Source organism: Tetrao urogallus, assembly GCF_951394365.1.
Source record: "Tetrao urogallus genome assembly, chromosome: 4".
NCBI lineage: Eukaryota > Metazoa > Chordata > Aves > Galliformes > Phasianidae > Tetrao > Tetrao urogallus.
This window is the reverse complement of record NC_136817.1, coordinates 4076425-4095476: the sequence shown is the minus strand read 5'-3', so window position 1 is coordinate 4095476 and position 19052 is coordinate 4076425. Positions and strand designations below refer to the sequence as shown.

Here is a 19052-nt window from a genome sequence, read left to right as displayed (position 1 = left end):
TGCTAATTTATCTGTCTGTGGGTAGCATGCTGTGGTTCCTGGTGTTGTCTTGTGTCCCGTGCCCTAAGAAGAGTAAGGTATCTTACCATGCTTGCGATGGTAGAATTTGGTTAGGCTTGCATCTCTTTATTTATTTCCCTTACATGCAGCACAGCTTTTATTTACACAGCTGTTCCAGATCCCAAAGGCAGGAGATGCTAACTTGTGCCTCATGCTTTGAAACCATCATGGCATACCCTTGGCTTGCAAAAAGGCACTTTGTTGGGATGCCAGCCAACAAAAAAAATCTAACACTAGAGAATGAAATGAAAACTGTTTCCTTTTTTAATTAACTGCTCTTATCTAAGTTTGCTACTTCTGCTGCTCAGTAGCATTTACAAATGCAAAGAGAATTCAGGAGATTGTCCCACTCGAGCTATTACTGCTGTTACCCACTTCTGCTCACAGACACAAACGTGAGCTCTGGGAGGTACAAGTTCTTCTGTGCTTTCTGAAGCTGCAGTAGTTTTGGTCTGAGCTCTTTTGGAGATGCAGCTTGCATCAGAAGATTTCATGTCCGTTTCACGTAGAGGATTCTACTCTATTCTGCAGTTCACATCAGTTTCTCAGTTATTTTTTAATTGGAATCCTCTTTTTCTTTCTAAATTTCATTCATTTCAGTGTTTCATTTTTGGAGCCTGCTTTGCGAATTGCCCATAACAGAGGAGGGTTGGATTAGGTCTGGCTCTGACAGCCCCTTAAAACTGGCTTTACATTAAAAAGGTAAATGGCACAGAGTCCTTAAACATAATGTATAGTTAGTAATATGAAGTTTAAATAACAGGATGATCCCAGACGTTGACTTAAACGGCCATTGCTGTTCATGCTCTAATGGCAGCAGGCTACTATTCGTGATCTGGTGAATGTGTCTGTTAGTCTCTCACTTAAGTAACACACCCAATTTTACAGTGCTTGTTTGCATCAAAGTGATTCTGTGTGAGAGCTGATGATGCGAGTATGATCTGAACTGAGTTTTAGTTCACAAGCTGATGCTTGCTTACTGCTGGAATGCATGCTAAAAATGGATTCTCTTGAGTGTAGCAGTTGTATGCATGGTACTTGATCAAAATTCTGATCATTTGGGAAAATTGTCATTGTTTATTCCCCAAACTTTTGATTTTTGCTGTTAATTGAATTTTATTCCTGTGGCATTTTATTAAAATTACTTGAAGTGAGAGCCTTCTCCTCCAGGAGTGTAGGTCTTTTATCATCTGTTCTAGTTCGTATGTGACAAAATTGGAATGTAGGGTGTTTGTTGGTGTTCTCTCACATTGAATAGGTTCCCTCAGCTCAGCATGCCAGAGCACTGGGCTGTAGTTTTATGTTAATTACTGTAGCTTTTCCTCAGCACGAATTTCCTGTATTTCATTTTTATTTAATTGGATCAAAAGAGTGTCTCCTGTGGAAACACTAAAGTAGAGAAAGTAACTGTAGTTATTCATTTGGAAATCAGCAGTATTCAGACCATATTTACAGATTATGGAGCATGTCAGCTCCTTTTTGCAATCTTGGGAAGTGGCACATCAGCCATGTATGTATGTAGCATATACCAAGTTACAAAAACAAAGTACATCTAGATGTATTTAAACAGAAATATATTTAACAATGCATGGGCTTTGGTACTCAGGGGTATAGAAGGCATATTTTTGTAATGGTTCAGGCTGATTTAGTCAAAGAAAGAGGTTAAGTTACATGTTACTTGCAGTGTAGGTCAGTTGCTCTCAACTTTGGGAAATGGCAATGATATAACATGCATAAAGCAACAAGAGGAAAAAACTAAAAACCTCCTTGTTCAGGACCACTTGTGCTATTTAGTGGGTGGTAGGAAAGGAGAGGAAGAATTGTGCCAAGTTTGTTTGATCTGAATGAGAGAAGGGCAGAAACACCTCAAAAGACTCCTTCGTATGCAAACTCACCTCTGTGCCCTTCCCTCCCCTGCTTACTGCTGTATTTCTCTCTGTTCATCTTACAACATGTGATGCTGAAGAGACGTGGACTGTAGAGCTTCAGTACATGGTTCTGTAGCTCAAGTCACATGTAAGTTCTACTGGCAAATGACTTTAGGCTTCTATTCTGTAAGATACAAATTAGAACTCCAGTGAATTTTTACATACTGGTGAGAGTGCTTTAATTATGAGAATCGAGGACATGCTTGCAAACAAAAAAGGCCAAGCACTTGTTGTACAAGGCAGTAATGTGAATTTTCATGTTTGCACTAAGAGAAGGCAAACAAGCGAAAATAGGTGGACTATTCTGTTGTAACTTCTGGAGAAGACGTTGTGCACCGTTTACAACTACAACTAAAGAAAAAGCGCATTGCTTTAGCTTTTCAGTTGTCATCAGTTTCATTTCATCAGCTCTGATTTTGAAATGCACGTTTCAAGTTATTTCTCAGCAGGCTAGACAATTAGATACCGAGGAAATGAGTGTAATGAGTGTTGAATAGAAAATGATTCAGGTAAAGACTTCTCATTAACAAACTTAAGGTCATAAATTGTAAGTGCGTGCCTAAGGGAACACAATGAAGATTCATTCTTCTGGGAATTCGGTAGTAATTGGAAAAGACTGAAGAAGGTGCAGAGGCGTACAATAGCGTCTGGTGGGATGTTGACCTTCGGCACGCTGCCATCCACCTCTCTAATTTCTTTTCCTACTTCTCTTTTGCTCTGTTAGCTTTCTTTTGCTTTTTTAAGACCCAAATACTCTCAGATATGTGAAGACAGCCCATGTGATTTGGTGTTCAGAGACAGAGACCCTAGCGTGAGCTGCTGAGAGGTGGTTTGCTACGGCTGCTCTACTGGAAGAAGGACTTGGGGCTGCTTTGGCCACGTCACATGGCGTTTTGAGTCCAGCACTGGACATGTCACAGCTGTTCTTCAGTCATCATAGAGCACAAACCACAAAATGCAGCACCCTCAACCGCTTTGGCTGGAAAAAGTAATCTCCTTTTAAATGGCCTCGAAGCAAAATTATAATCGAAAAATTAATTAAAATGCTTTTTAGCATGGTAGGTTGATCTTTATTTTGGTCTAAGTTAGTGCAAGTTTTTTTTTTGAGGCCTGGACTGTGATTGCAGTACCTATGCTATGGAATGACAGTGGAAGGAACAGAAGCAATTTTAAAATAAAAGCTTATGATAGTAACAGAGGCTGGTCATGTAGACCTCTATTAAGGAAAGAAAGTTATGTTGTTTCAGCATTCAGAGGAACCCTGGATAGTAAACACTTCAGATAATACACTTACATTCTATGTAATAATGTAAATTACTTCCTTGTGGATAGGAGCTAGGAAGAATCTTGCAGTATGGAGAGTTTGTGGTATAACTATTTGCCACGGGGTTTCTTACACATTTCTCTGAAGTATCTGGTGTTGGCCACTGTCAGAGACAGAATATGTATGACAAGGACATAAGATCTGGCAACTCCTATATTGCCAAAATGTGGTGTTTCTTCATCTAGTTTGTGTTGGAATGATTGGGATGCAGGTACTGAAGTTCTTCTGGTTGGTAAATGACAAGTATTCTCAATGGTACTTCCAGGTTGCAAAAACAGCTACTTCATTTTAGAAATGATCTTTTCAAATTGCTTAATATCCCTACTTTGCACTTTTTAAGGGTCTGCTAATTGACGACGAACATAGTCAGAGATCCCGTAAGTTTGTGAAGGGTGCTCAAATGATTATATCACTCAAGTCCAGCCTTTTTAGCTGTTGCATTGAAAAGAAATACAGGGATGTCTTCATTATGATAAAGCTGGTCCTATGCAGGTGATAATCTCAGAGTATGCATCCAAGTTAGATTTTTCATTAAGTAGCTCATGCGTATTGCACGTGAAAGGGAATTAAGGTGTTTGTCTTTAGAGATGCACCTGAGGTTTAAACTTCTAAAATAGTTGTTTAAAACACAACACAGGCGTTAATTTGCACTCCAGCTGGGTTTGTGTAGTGTCACATGGGGGACAGAAATAGATTTTATGTAAACTTGAGGCACGTTTGCCAGAGGAGGATTTGTAGCAGTTAATCTAATGAGCTAACTAGGTCAAGGTAGGGCTGTGCATGGATATGGCCATACAGTACGCCAGATGACATTGGGTGGGGGGGGGTTAACATTTTTATTTCTGTTATTTTTGTGCTTAGTGGCAGGGTTCTTACTCTGGTTCTTTCAGGAGTTCTTTCTCTGGGATGCATCTTCTGACAAAAGGCGATCGCAAACAGTGAACTCACTGAGTTCTTTCTGAACGCACTCTGGAAACGTTTGGGGAACAGAACAAGGAGGTTTCATGGCCCATTCCTTTCAGTTTCAGCCAGGAGACTTGCTACGTGCTGTTTGCATGACAGGTGCTCCACTTGGAGCAGGATGCAGCGAGGCATGCTTTTTCCTTCTTTAAGATGCAGTCCCTCGGGTACAGACTGTAACCACACGTTGTTTAAATAGCACAGTGTGCTCCAAAATGCTTTTCCTTAAATTACAACAATTCAGGTCTCATCTCTGATCGATACTTCAGATCTGCATGAGGCTGGCTCGTTCCTCTGATGCGGGGAACCCCGTTGTCTTTCATTACTGTTATTTCTTCCTCTTCCACCCATTGCACAAATCCCATTCCTGCAAACTACTGTTGAGCTGCTTTCCTCCAGCTGTCGTTTGATAGCAGTGAGCCTGAGCCAATTAGGACTGCAACAGGCCACCAAAGAGCCCTCCCTTCCCCACAGACAATAAATAACTAAGCTGCAGGCATGTGCACACTGCTGACATATCTTCCCTGCTCAGCTCACCGCTCTGTACGCTGCTCCAGACCGTGGGAGCTTTTTTAAAAACACAGCCTGGATCCTTCAGCCTATTTTGAGAAAAGAAAGGTGCTTTTCTGAGTACCCCTAACCTGTGTGCAAAATGCAGTTTCTATGACAGCCCCTAACGAAATTAGCCTACATTTTGCATGATTATTTCAAGATTGAGGTTGGTTCAAAGACTTTCTTTAGAAAATGTTGCATGACTTCGGCTGTGAGAACAGAAGGAAATCTGCATGCATTGTATCCATTGTCATTTCTTTGCTAAATAATGGCTGTAGAGAAATATGTCAGAACAGGAAGAAGATTTGACATCAAGAATGCCATTGCCTGCTCCACATTTCTCTATGAAGCCTCCTCACGTGTAATTTAAAAATAAGGTTCCTGCAAATGCCTGGGAGTGAAAAGCCCAGGCACTCATTCTCTGGCTAAGCAGCTCATTAACTTCACGTTCACTTTGGCATCTTTGGTCATGAGCCTCTGCAGAAAAAAAGGACCTTTTGTTTTGAAACATGAATCTTCAAACCTGGAGTAGATTGAGAATTGCTCCGGGAAGTCTGTGCAGACAAAATTTGGTGCCCAAGGATTGTTACCCCGAGCAGGAGCTGACACGAGGACACAGAATTGTAAATCTGCAGTCTGACAGTGGGCAAAGGAATACAGGCAGCAAAGCTTGCAGAGGGCAGTTCTGTGGAAGAGGAACAGCGTTGTGTGAACGGTGCAAAGCTGTTGTTTCTGCACTGGGGGCATCCTGACACTGCTTTGTGTCACACCAAGCTCCGTGTGCAGGAGAGAACTAAAACTGTGCGTGTGCTTCTCTCTGTAAGTCGAAAGGCTGTACTGGTATTTCTCGGAAGCAGCATCTTCAGGCCCTCAGGCTGAAGAGGATATTAAAAAATATCCCAATCTATTTGTTGCATATTGATTAACGGAGGTTTTATTAATGTCACGTGGGGTGGCAAATTGGGTCCTTCAGAACAAACATCAGGGATTTTCTCAGGCTGTGTGACAGGAAGGGGAAGTGGTTTGACAGAGCCTGATTTAGACGTTCCTTGGGTACGAGGCTGTTCACATCTTTTCTCTCTCTCCCCCAGAGGACTCGTTTTTAATTGCAAGAGTGAGTTATGAAGCCAGCAACTGTTTCCTCTAAATTTCTGATTAAGATGGTTGGTAAGGAGCAAAACACAACGTAGAAATGTACAGCAGGGCACAAGCTTGTTACAGACCTCTTGACAGTGAAGCACAGAACTCGGGCTCGATTGCATGGCGTGTTTTAGAAGCAGCTGTAAGTGCTGATCGGGCTGGGAAGAGCGGTTTGGTTTTCAGACAGCCAAAGCAATCCAGTTTGTTTCCCTTGACACTTGTTTTGCCCTGGCTTGGTAGGAACTTCTGCAGCACGTATGTTGTCTCCCACCGCCCTCCAGTGGTTCGCAGAGCACGGTGCAAGCTTCCCTGGGATACATGCTTCCGAGGAAATTGCACTGGCACTCTTATTTCAGTCATTAGCAAAAATGTGATGCAGCTTCATGTAGCTGTGGGAATTGAGGAAGCTGGGAATTACCACCGAGCTTTAATCTAATGGGAGTTAAGGAGGCATACCTACGATGTGGCAGCAGCTGCCAAATGCACCCATCCAGCTTTAGCATACGTGGAGCCTTGGACAACAGAGCACAAGTAAAAGGACTTGATGCTTTTACTGTCCAGTATATTGTTGTTTCAAAGCCTTTGCTATGGACTTTCAAGCAGTTTTTATTTCATCTGTTTTTGCTTTTGTCCAAACAAGTCTGTGCTAACATTAACATTTAAATGTTAGATTTAAGCCTACTGCAAAAGTCCTAAAATAGCAAATTGCTCATTTAAATTGCTAGCAGATCACACATCTAGCAGAGAATGACGGCAGTCACAACGCTCACTGTTCATCCAAGCTACAATACGTGTTTAGGACAACAAAATTACCTCATCTACCACAGGGATCACCAGGACTACTGGATGAATGTTATAATTTGACTTCCCTGTCTGAGCTCAGACCACGGTGACTCGAGTAGAAGGACAACTGGGACTACAGCTGGAGCTGAGCAGACCAGCAGCATCGCCTTGAGTGCCACTGAGCAGCTGTAAACTGCTCCCAGGAGCTCAGATCCCCCTTGCATCCATTCCAGTGAGCAAGATCGTCCCTGTGCCCTTCTTTTTTATTGCAGTTGTTTGGGTGTGATGTTCCAGCTCTGTAACCACCTGGTGGCCTCTACCGTTCTGTTCTCAGCCACCTTTATTTCTGGTGTGGTAACATGGTTATAAGAGACGCACGTACACTTTCTGGTGGCAGAAGGGTCCAGAGAAGAAGCAAGACTTGCTGTGCAGCCACATGTCGAGTGTTGCATTCAGTTTTGTGTCCCTCACTACAAGAGAGACATTGAGGCCCTGGAGCACGTCCAGAGAAGGACAGCAAAGCTGCAGAGGGTCTGGAACACAAGTCTCATGAGGAGTGGCTGAGGGAGCTAGGATTGTTTTATCCAGAGGAGGCTCAGGTGAGGCACTATCACTGTCTACAACTCCCTGAAAAGAGGATGTAGCAAGGTGGGGGTGGTCTCTTTCCCATGTAACAGCAATCAGGTGATGGCCTGAAGTTGTGCCAGGGGAGTTTCAGGTTCGTTATTAAGAAACATTTCTTCTCAGAAAGATTGGTGAGGCACTGGAATGGGCTGCACGGGGAGGTGTCACTGTCACTGGAAGTGTTGAAGAAAAGGGAAGATGTGGCACTGAGTGACACGGTCTAGAGTGGTCACAGGCATGGATTGATGGTTGAACTGGGTTATCTTGTTGGTCTTTTCAACCTTAATGATTCTGTGATCATGGGATGTTAGCAAGAAGGTCCCGCTTTAGCCCATTTCTGCTGTATTGCTCTCCCCTTTTTGTAAATCTCAGCTTGACGAAACTGTCTTTTTTTTATTTAAACTATTTGGCCTGTTGTAAATTTTTCCACCTACAAAATGTTTACATTTATATTATTGAGATCAACCTTATTTCTAAATTTTCAAAGTCTGCATGGAAAAGATTTGACTTTGCATTCAGATGAACTCCCAAAGGCTTTTGAGTGTATTACAGAGAACAGAAAGGCTATCATGAGCTGCTGATACGCATGGCAATAGAAAATTCAGCATAGAATTTCCCCTCCAGTAAAACAGAAGCTTAGTATAAGAGATGACTGAAAAAATCTGTTTAATTACCAGTTCATTTGTCTTTGTATTCTTCACTGAACTTCCACAAAGCATCTAAAGCTACACAAAGTGTTGAAGTAGAATCCTTTCTTCCTTAAGGACGAAGACAATTATTTCTGTGGCAAAGAAAGCGTCTTGCAAGGCTTGAGTTGAATTTTTCATTGCAACAATGGTCAAAGTCTGCAGGTCAAACACTGTGTAACCTGGACTCTGTTAACAGACACGATATGACTGTAGTGATAAAGTCCTTTCTAACCACTGTATGCTACTAACACAAACTACGTGAACCTGAGGTTCTGTGTTTTATTGCCTTTTTTAATGCCTCCAGTTTTTCCAGACTTATCTTTAAAAATCAGCAGCCAATTTGGTTCAGCTTAAAGATCTACTTAGCATAGGATGCCATTTCCAACAGCGGCCGTAAGCAATTTGGGAAGTTTGTTACTTCCTCAAACCAAAGCTTCTTGTGCTGCTTCCCAGCTGCAGCCCAGGTGAGTGTTTGCATGGCTGGGAGATGGGTGGCACTGTTGTATCACACTTTGCACTTGCTGTGTTCCAGCTATGGGCTGCAAGATCGTTCATCAGAATCAAGGCATTTTGCTAGTAAATGTCATATTCTTCTGTCTGGTTTAGAAGGCAAGCATTTACTCCTCAGTGGAGCTGCACTTCTTAAGTTTGTATTTTATGGGAAGGCTGCTTCACCACTGCGTTCCTCTAATTGTAAGCAACTGAGACTATCTCAGAATGGTTTGAATATTACAAGCTAACGTTTGTGTTTTCTTCTCAGCTGTGGATCAGGTAAAGTCAAAATAAACGTTCAGCTTTTGACTTGTCTGTTAGCAACATGTTGTGGCTGTACTGCAACAAAACGGCTTGAGGTGTCATTCACAAATAGCTAAAGAACAGAACTCTTCTTCCTCATTCTTCATTCCCGGGAATCTGTGCAAATGAGATCATTATGTATTTTATGGTGACAGAGCACACATCACTGTTCTGTATTTTACTGTGTTAAGTCTATAGAGGCAGCATGGCCTAATTAGTTTCTTGTCATATATTTCACAAGTCTAATTTTCTTTCTATCATTTTTTTTTTTAATTGTAGTGGGAAAAACTACAGATGACGACAAGTGAGAGGAGGAAAATAGTTTGTTCAGTCACATTCCATGTAATTGCAATTACCTGTGTTGTCTGGTCATTGTATGTCTTAATTGATAGAACTGCAGAGGAAATTAAACAAGGCAATGATAATGGTAAGTGTCTTTCATCTTCTATCTTGTTGATAATGCAGTGGTTGGATTTGAAATGTGGCTACGTAACCAGTCACATTCTGTTCTCAAGGAACATCTCACTGATACGTGGCTACATCAGACACTTTAATGCAGAAGTAGTGAACACATCTGTGTTAAAAGCTTGTGTTATGCCCCTGCAGAGAGATCTCAGCTGAGTGTAATCATTAGAGACGGCTTAACTAGCCTACTGCTTCTTCTTAAGTTAATCTCCCTTAATGAGAAAAGCTTACACAAAAAGATGAATCAAAATCAAACCTCTGAGTGAAAGCTCAGTTCATAAAATAAGAATATATTACCCACCTGAACCTCAGTATCCTGTAAAAACATAATAATCATCATCATTATTATTATTATCATCATCCAGCCCCCTGCAATAGGCAGGGACACCTCCCTTTAGACCAGGTTGCTCACAGCCCCATGCAGCCTGGGATTAATCTAGTTGTGTTTGCTGTGGTGGCCAAAAACACTGGAACAGTTTAACAGGAGAAGTTGTGGCGTCTCCATCAAGGGAGATACTGAAAACCCAACTGGACATGTTCAGGACAACCTTCTCTAGGTGACCCTGCTTGAGCAGGGAGGTTGGACCAGATGATCTAAAGAGGTCCCTGCCAACCCAAGTTTCTGTGATTCTGTATTTCAAAAATAAAAATAAAAAACCTCAGAAATTGAAAAAAGTCTGGGAGAGAAGAGAGCGGGGAGGTAAATTATTGGAAAAGCTTTAGAAACAAATTATTCTTAATTATCAGTAATTTCCAGTAATCCTTTGGGTGCTACATACAGGACTTCAGCCTGATTGTGCCTACTGTGCACCAGGGAGTTAGTTAATGTAGAACTAACAGATTATTCAGCTGGTGTGTTTTGTAGCAGATTAACTATGCAGAAACGAAGTGCTCCTTTCATTAGCTTTAGCTTACAGGTTTTATTACAGTTTGAATTCTGAAATTCAGAACTCGGAACACTGATTTATTGCCCCGAAACATTCAGGTAAGTTGATAGAATTGAACGTGTCAAGGGGAAAAAAGAAAAAAAAGAGAATTAGCTACCTGATTTAATTTCTGAAAAGCATTTACTATGAGGCCTGCAAGGTCTGACAGGAGTCACGATGCTAGCCTGTACTCTTCTTTCTCTAGTTGGAAGATTCCAATTGAAGACATTTAAAAAACACAGCCCTTTGCCTGAGGAGCAGTAACTTACCCTTGTGAAGACACGTTCCCAGTTCAGCACTCCTGCCTTTCTGGGATGTCCCATGCAGTGCTACCCCTGCTAGTGACACTCAAATACTCTTCTGCCTGCCACGCTGAGATGGCAGAACTCTCCTGTTCCTCACTCTGAAGTTTGGTCACATGGCAGTCAGTCACGTTCTAATTCACTGTGTACAAATACAGAGAAGTTAAAATAAAAGATGTATCATGTATTTAGAAAGGAAATAGGCTGGTTGTAGAATTTACACTTAAAAGTGCATGTTTAACATAAATAGGTTACAGTTTGGACTGCACTTCCTTGTGTGTGGAGATTATATTGTGATCTACTGCTTTCTATTTCTAGTCCACACTTGATTTAAGTCTTAGTCTGTTCAATCTCAGATTCAGTCTTAAATATGAGGAGGTTGATTAAAAACTCTTTTTTTTTTGTTCTGAATTGACTTTAAGAATTAGACATTAGAGGGACAAAGATTTGTGCTGCACTCTCTAGTTACAGGGAAAGTAAAACAGGCAGAGTTTTTTGCCTGCCTTGTTAGGTAGATATTTGATACTCCTGATGATATGCAAGAAAAATAAGTAAGAAGTAGCAGATAAATACATGATTCAAAGTCTTGGTTTGTCATTTTTCTAATGCCCTGAGGACAGGACTAGGAATGGCTTTGTAGTTCTTACTAGTAGAACATCAACCATCCCATTTGTTCAAAAGGAGGGAAGTACGGGCGTTGGATGAGCTGAATTTACACAACTGATCAGCCAGTATGAATTTACATAAAATGTGTGAGAATTGCAGTAATGAATCTTGGTAGGCTCAGAAAGTATTCACAACATGGATGGAACTCGGTGTTTGCCAGATGTTTATGGATGATTCTCCACACTAAAAAATGAACAAAGAGATGCCTGAGATCTAGTTACAGCACACAAAAACAAGTGTTGGTGAAGAGAGCTCTCCTGCCCACGAACTTGCTTGCTGGGAGGGAAAAAAGAATTTCTACAGACCCAAATGTGTGTAATGAGCAGGGAGAGAGATTTGCAGTTTGCTTTTCCCTCCTTTCATCATCTCTGCTTCTGTGGAAATGCTGGGGAAAAGACACAACACTGGAGGAAAAGAATTTTAACTGTGTTGAGGAGGGGAAAAACTTACAGCCCCGACCAGCAATAGTATTGCTAATATTGCATAAGTCTAAAATTCCTTGTTCAAGTGTTCATCTCAAATAATATTTGAGCTTTACTTTCCTCTTTACAAATGCAAATAAATAAAAGTATAAGCCTCTGAATTGGCAAACCTGTCACTGGTCTGTGGAATGGCAATTTTAAGTATATATTTTAAGTATTCTAGAACTAATAAGGCACCAATGCTAGGGAATCGAGTTTCAGATAAATTTGCTCTGCTTGAAGAAACTGGCCTGGGCTTAGCTGAGCTTTGTCTCTTCTAATAAAGCTCAAATCTTTGAAAATATGGCAATCTTGGAATGCAGAAGTGTGCAATTCACTATGCCATACTCTGGCTTAAGCAAAAGATGATGCATCCTGTGCTAGCACGTAAGGAGCAGCCAGCAAGCACATCCTTACTGCTGCAGCGTGGAACAGACTCTACAGGAAAGCTGAGCTGTTTATTCATCTTCTGCATTTTGTGTTCAACACTGCAGCAATGGCTTGCTGGTTCCAAATGTCATAAGCCACTGACAGGTCTTAGATGCAGACCGTGCTGTTTTCATTGTTAGGAGAATAGGAAGGAGATGGTGTTTTTTAAAAGCATTTATTAAAGATGTTTTTCCCAAAAGGAAAAAACTGACAGTTGGATATGCTACCTTAGCAAATAGCGCTTTGGTCATTCTGTTTTTCCCAGAAACAGATTTAATTAGCAAATTCAACAAACCTCAATAGATTTTTCCACGTCAAGTTGAACTAAAGAGAGTGTGTGATTAGCGAGACACAGAGTGCTTTACATTGGCTTTGCATGCTTCCATTTTGCTGCAAATTTCAAAAATTAATTGGCCAACGCCATCAGTTAATACACTAATTAAGTAGAGGTATTACATGAAGGCTGATCCAAAAGTATTACCTCCTGATTTATTATGCTGGCCCACAACGTCAGGGGAGGATGTTGGCGATATGGCAGTAGAGGCTGAATCCTCCCTCCAGTATTCCATAACGTTTTGTTGCTGTGTGGCAGGTTGCTCAAAGACTGACAGCTGAAGCACTGATACAGAAGTCTTAACCCTCATGTATAGTGTGCTGAGCACATCTGTAATGTGATGAGGCAGTGTGCAATGGAAGGAAAGTAGCTGTTCCTTTACATTATGCTACGGAATGTCTGACAAAAGCAGATGCAGTGATATGAATTAACGAGTGGAAGGCTGTTCTTAATGCAACAGGAGTTCATTCTGTTAAAATCATAAGATCACATTTAGGTCAATGCAGATCCTGTTAACATTTTTCGTATCAGATCCAAAGACAAATGCTTTTGTCTCTCGCTCTTTAGTGTCAGCATCCTTAGATTTTTTTTTTCCCTGCAAGTATCGGTGTGATTCCCATTTATTCAGTGTAATTGATCAGATAAAGATTAAGGCAAAAATAATAACAGATAAAACCAAAACTGTAAAGTTTTACTGCACAGAAACAGAAATTCCTTTTGACAGTGGTGAATTCTGGAGGTTGTACAAACAGAATAGTAAGAAAGAAAGGTAGGCAAAAACAATGGATCAAGAAATTGAGTTCTTTCCACTATGTTTTTTTACTGTACCCTAGCTTCAGACTAAAGCTAGAATTGGGACATTGTAAATGTTGGCTTTCCAGATACTGTAACACTGCCATGTTTCTAGGATTATATGCAAATAACAGTTGGTGAAGATGTGCATAGTATTTCTGGGCGTACAGTGGGTTCGGTTGTGGTACTTTTATTTTTGGTTAAGGAAACATATGGGGCTAAAAAGGTTGGGGTTTGTCTGGTATGGCTATATCAAGCATTAGAACCCCTCTTGTGATCATGATTTGGTCTTATTTGGCCAAATTGTAGAGAGATCAGAAGCGGGTGTAGTTTCTTGTCTGTCCCTCTACCTATGGAGAACAGGAGCATGTTTGTATTTGGGAGTGCTTACAACTGGCTTCTTTTAACACACGTCACTGACATTGAGTACTTGATGTGCACTAAAGGTGGTAATACATGTTTTGTTTCCGAGGTGTCCTCGAATGGCCGTTTTGGACAAAACTCGTGGTGGTGGCCATCGGATTCACAGGAGGCCTCGTCTTCATGTACGTGCAGTGTAAGGTTTATGTTCAGCTGTGGCGCAGGCTGAAAGCCTACAACAGAGTGATCTTTGTTCAGAACTGCCCAGACACGGCCAAAAAACTGGAGGAGAAGAACTCTTCGTGCACTCACAGCTCGGATGTCAAGGATGCCGTGGTGGTGCCAGTAGCACAGACAGGTACAAACTCTCAGCTGGCAGCTGAAGAAATGACATCTGAGGTCATGCCAGTTTGACAGAGACAGCACTGTTTCTTCCTTGCAGAATAAGGCATAGTGTTTTCTACACTACAAATGCTGAAAGAGAGTAGAAAGGACTGTGCATTTTTTGAGTAAAAACACAAAACACAAATCCCCATGAGGAAAATGGATCCAGCAAAGCAACTTGTTACTGTATGGAATGTGACCATTTGTGAAGTAGTTTCTCAGCTAGTCAGCGAGTGTAGTGACAGTGGAAGTGTAGAAAGTGCAATAGAGAACAGGTTTAACAGACAATGCCAAACTCATGTGACGAGATTATTATTATTTTTTTTAACAAAAGAAGATTGGATGGCTGGGCTAGTAGACACAGACCTGCTATAACCATTTTGTTTACAGGAAGCAAAACCAAACCTTTCACCTGTTTACTACTGAAAGTTGTATTTGCTATTTACCTTCCTAAAGATGCACTTCAAAAGTGTACCAGACAAGAGATATGCATTAGGAGAGCTGAAGAGCTGTACTGCAGTGTGCACTCTCTATGAAGTAACAGATGTTTGTGTGACTCCATTGGAGCCTGCGTGTTTGGGCAGCTGTGTCAACTGAGGATATGTGAAACATTTGAAGGGCAGCACTGTTTTTGAATATGCCTGAATTTTTGACAAGTAGGCAGTTCCAGCCAGTATGAACTCATGTCTCCATAGGCTACAGATATGTAACTGCATCTGTCAGCAAAGCAGCAAAACAGGAAGGAGAAAAATAGTAGATCATGTATTTAGAGCGGCAGCTCGGCTGTTTATTTTATTTTGTAAGAGTGAATTTGATTTATTTTTTTTTTCCTAAATAGGATGTATGAAGTTTTGAGGCAAAACTATAAATTAAAAATGCATGCAAAACCATAGAAATTGCTATTGGCAGAGGTCTGAGAAAGGATTACACCGGCAAGATGGAAAGTATTTTTCATCTCAAGCTTGTAAGATTCGTGATACAGAAAGCTACACAGGAAAGGGTATAAGCAGGTGTCTTAAAGGAATGTTAGCTCTTATTCCCCTGTTCTGAAAAGTTAGTTTTTATCTTCCTGACTGCAGAAATAAACCACTGGTTTCTCTCTGTACAGGTAAACTTGAAATGTTAGATATTCAACAGTTCAGTTGTTAATTTCATGTTTTGAGCATTCTCATGTAAGAATGAAGTGCAGATAGCATTAAAGGGTGCAGTAGGTAAAATGAATGTAGATGTAATATTGTGTCTAACAGGCTGAACTGCATAAAGAACACATTTTGTGATTTGCTTCTCATATCAGTGATGTTTGCCATCAGGACAGGACAGCAAGGATTGACTTGGAGTAGTTATGTGTTGGCTTAGACAAGCCTACAGTTTGAACTTACATATATTTAAAAAGTAATGTTTAAAGGTTTGAGTTCTTTTGGTATTTAGCTAAGCAAGAAAAGCAAACAGGCAAATAAAGAAGCAGAATAAAGAAAGTAAGAAAGCACAGGTTCGTTCACAAGAGGAATTAGCTGTATTTGCCATGCACTAGTCTTCTACAGAAGCCTTGCAGTTTCTAATAGTAAATTTCCTCTTTACAAATTCAAACATCTCCAGTTAAATAACAGAATCATCACATTCTCCCAAATAGGAAGGGTGCTGGGCCTAAACTGTACTGAAATTCATTGTTAGGTGTTCCTTTGTGATTGTGTTTAATGGCTTACGTCTCAGGGACCACAGGAAATGGCAGTATTAGTGAGAATTTATTCTTCTCAGAGCATTGTATTCCTCTTTTAGAATCACTTGTGTAGTCTGGCTGTGACTAAGTGCCATCTGGCTAGACAGGGCACAAACTCTCAGTGCCTGAGAAGGTCTGAAGTATGTATTAATAATTGCTCAAAGTTATTCTGGATGAGTTGGATTAACATTTGATTCTTGTCATATAAAATAACTTTCCAGTTCTTGGAAACTAGGAGAATTGGAATTCTAACAGCTGCCACTTGAAATCAGATAAGTGAGTACCCAAATAATTTCTGTTTACAACTGCAGAGAAAACTTTACAAGGTCTGTAGGAAACCATGACAAGTACCAAGGACTGCCTCATAACTGCACATGCTTAAGGTGGTTTTCTAACAGTGCGTATCTACATGCTAAAATGTAAATCTCATGATACCTAAAGCAAGTCAGACACTTAAAATCAGTAGATGCATCTACACGTTTGGAATTATGTCTACAATTAAACATGATGAATCACAGCAAAGTTGGTTGACAAGAAAAAAAAGCATTGTTATGTAAGTACTGGATGATGTGCTGCTGTCATCTAACAGGCAGTGACCTCGCTACTTCAGGCAGCTTGTTCCTTAACCTGCTGAACTGTCATCACCCCATTGAAAGTACCCCATATTTTGACAGCTTACCAGAGACTCATTCATTGTTCTGTTCATGAACAAGCATAACATTCAAATTAAAGACAAATAAATACTTGAGGCTTCTGCAAGCAGATCTCTTCCATCCAATGAGATTACTGCTCCTTTTAATTAATTTATTTATTTTAAACACGCTGTAGAGTCAGCAACAGAACAGCTTGCAAAGCCATTTTATACTGACAGCTTCGAAACACCATTTGGCACTCAAGTATTTGTGCAAATGAGCTTACAGTTAAGTGTAAGAATGGAGGAAGGCTTTGGTTGAAATTCCTCCACTCCCTTTGAAATATTTATTGGCCAGCAGGAATAGCAGCAGAAAGAGACACTGGCTGCTGCAGTGTGCAGCAGCAAGAGAGATTACAGCAGCTCTGATGCAGTGTTTAAACTCTGTTAAGCATTACAGTATTAGCCCATGCATTTCCTTCTCCTTCGGCTTTCAGGGATTTCATGCTGGGTTGGAATTTGTTTCTGTAGCAGGGTGAGACCTCTTTGAGAGGGCAAGGAGCTGCCCACAGCAACATGCCTTAGATGCAGGTCTGCATGAGTCATGGTGGTGCATGAATTCAGATGCTGGCCAGCTGCTTATCAACCAGTGAGCTTTCTGTCTCGCAAAAAGGGCAGCTTTCTAAGCTGCAAAAACAGCATCCTGGTTTTTTTGTTGTTTTGTTTTTAATCAAATGAAATACCAAATACAGATCAGTATCAAGCTACCTGTGTAGCCACTGTATGTCTCAGGCAAACAAACACCCCAACAGTGGAATTTAGCTTGGCTACAATCCTCCAAGGGCTGAACCTTGCTCCAAGCTGCCATTACTGAGAAGATCCTAATCTGCATTCTGTTTAAGTGAAGCTGCAATGAAGGTAGGTGGAAGTAATCTGGTGTGAGAGCTCAAATTTTAAACAAGATACTTTTAATCTGTGGACATGCACGTTTCTTCTCTTGGCTTAAGACACAAGCATTATGAAGTTTATTTCAACCTGGCATAGATATACCATTTTTGACTATCACTAGCATTACGAAGATGATCAACGAGTCCAACTGTGCCATTCACACACTGCTTTATCTGAAAGCAGTGCTTATTTTTATTGTGTAGAAAGAAATAGTAAGTTCCCCATCACCAAGACAAACCGCTTCTAATTTCTAATAATGTGATGAGACTTTATGATGAAAGTATTTTACTGTGTATAATATTTGGAACTACAAGTTTGTGTTACTTGTTCGACTCCCTCTCTTTTGCAAAAGAAAAAAAATGTGTGTTTTTTGTGGGTGAATGTGTACTGAAAGACAGAAAGTAAGGGAAACAAAAGTAATGTATCTGCTTATTGTTGTGAAAAAAAATGTATTTGTATTAAACAAATGATCCAAATTTCTGCAGTATTCTACGTTTGTCAGTTTGTTTTAGAGGGCAGCGCATGCGGGACAGGACATGAATTTGGCAGCTCGACACCCTGGCAAGAAAGGTGAGCAATATAATCAGCTGCACACAGTACTGATGAATCTGCTGGATGCCCAGTTATGGGTTTCACAGTTGGGCAGAACGCTCAGAAAAACACCTTGCTGTACAAAGCCATCTGAAAAGAATGATGGTTTGACTTGCAAAGGGGAAGGAAGACTGTGAAGGGATAAGATAAATAAGAGCTTCAACAATGTAGCCAGTTGTTTTTAGAGCCCTAGCAAATGGACAGAGCAAGCAAGGGTAGGAGGATGAATATCTTCTTAGGAGCACAGTGCTTTGGAATGAACAGAGGTATGTGATTCTGTAATGTCCATCGCAATAAACTCTTACACATAGTGGGACAAACATTAGAAACTTAAATTATTTAAAGCTAATCATACCTCTGTAACTCAGTAAACAGTTCTAGCCAAGCTAAATGATCTGTATGCTGAAGAGGACTGCATCCACCTGCCACAGATCATTGTTGGGAAGGAGGTGGGCTAAGCTTTGAATCTTCAGTGTTTTTGCTGGAATAGGTCATCGTATGGCTGCTACCTGCTACAGGTGCAGTCAAAACACAGGAGAAGTGTTCTAACTAATTATATTCCTCATATCCAAGGCCAACAGATCGGTCATTTTGTTAAAGGTGCCCTGACACTAAATCAAGTGTGGGTTCGTGACTCTCTATAAGATATAAAATTGAAGGACAAGCATAACCAAAAATATACTAGTAATAAAAATATACTTCTATGTCAACGTATACAAAAATACAACCATGTTTATTATTAGAATCTATGGGTATAAGCCTGCTACAACTTTTTGCTTTGCACACAAGAGTTAGAATCTCTGGCTCAGTAACACCTTACTTTTCTGTTCAGTTTGCTCTCTGTACACATGAAGAAGGATGCTAGATGGTACTTACTCCCCCAATAAAATATCGAGGCTATTCTTATGAAATTGATCTAAAAGCCAAAAAGCCTCACTGAAAAAGCAGCTCACTTTGTACCACACACCCACTACGTGTGATACTGTGCTCAGAAAATAACCTCAGATCAATTTTAACACCGTGGTTGAGAACAGAAAAGGTTACAGATCTGCTGGAGGGGGCCCTAGGAGAAACCCATCTTCACAACCTACATTAATGGAATTACAGAACGTTCTGTCATTTGTCAACAGTTCTAAGATTATTATATGTATATATATATATACACACACATATACACACACACATAAACAT

The 19052-nt window shown here is 40.6% G+C and overlaps 1 protein-coding gene across 1 annotated transcript in view; it reads left to right on the top strand.

The window, feature by feature from the left end:
* Positions 1-14004, top strand: part of MARCHF1 (membrane associated ring-CH-type finger 1) — a gene marked incomplete at both ends in the record, with an annotated part of 81452 nt that extends 67448 nt beyond the window's left edge. The window contains 2 exons of the mRNA XM_079534248.1: positions 9135-9282; positions 13703-14004. Coding sequence (XP_079390374.1) covers positions 9135-9282; positions 13703-14004 — 450 coding nt within the window. The remainder of the gene's footprint in view (positions 1-9134; positions 9283-13702) is intronic.
* Between the last annotated feature and the right edge of the window lie 5048 nt (positions 14005-19052).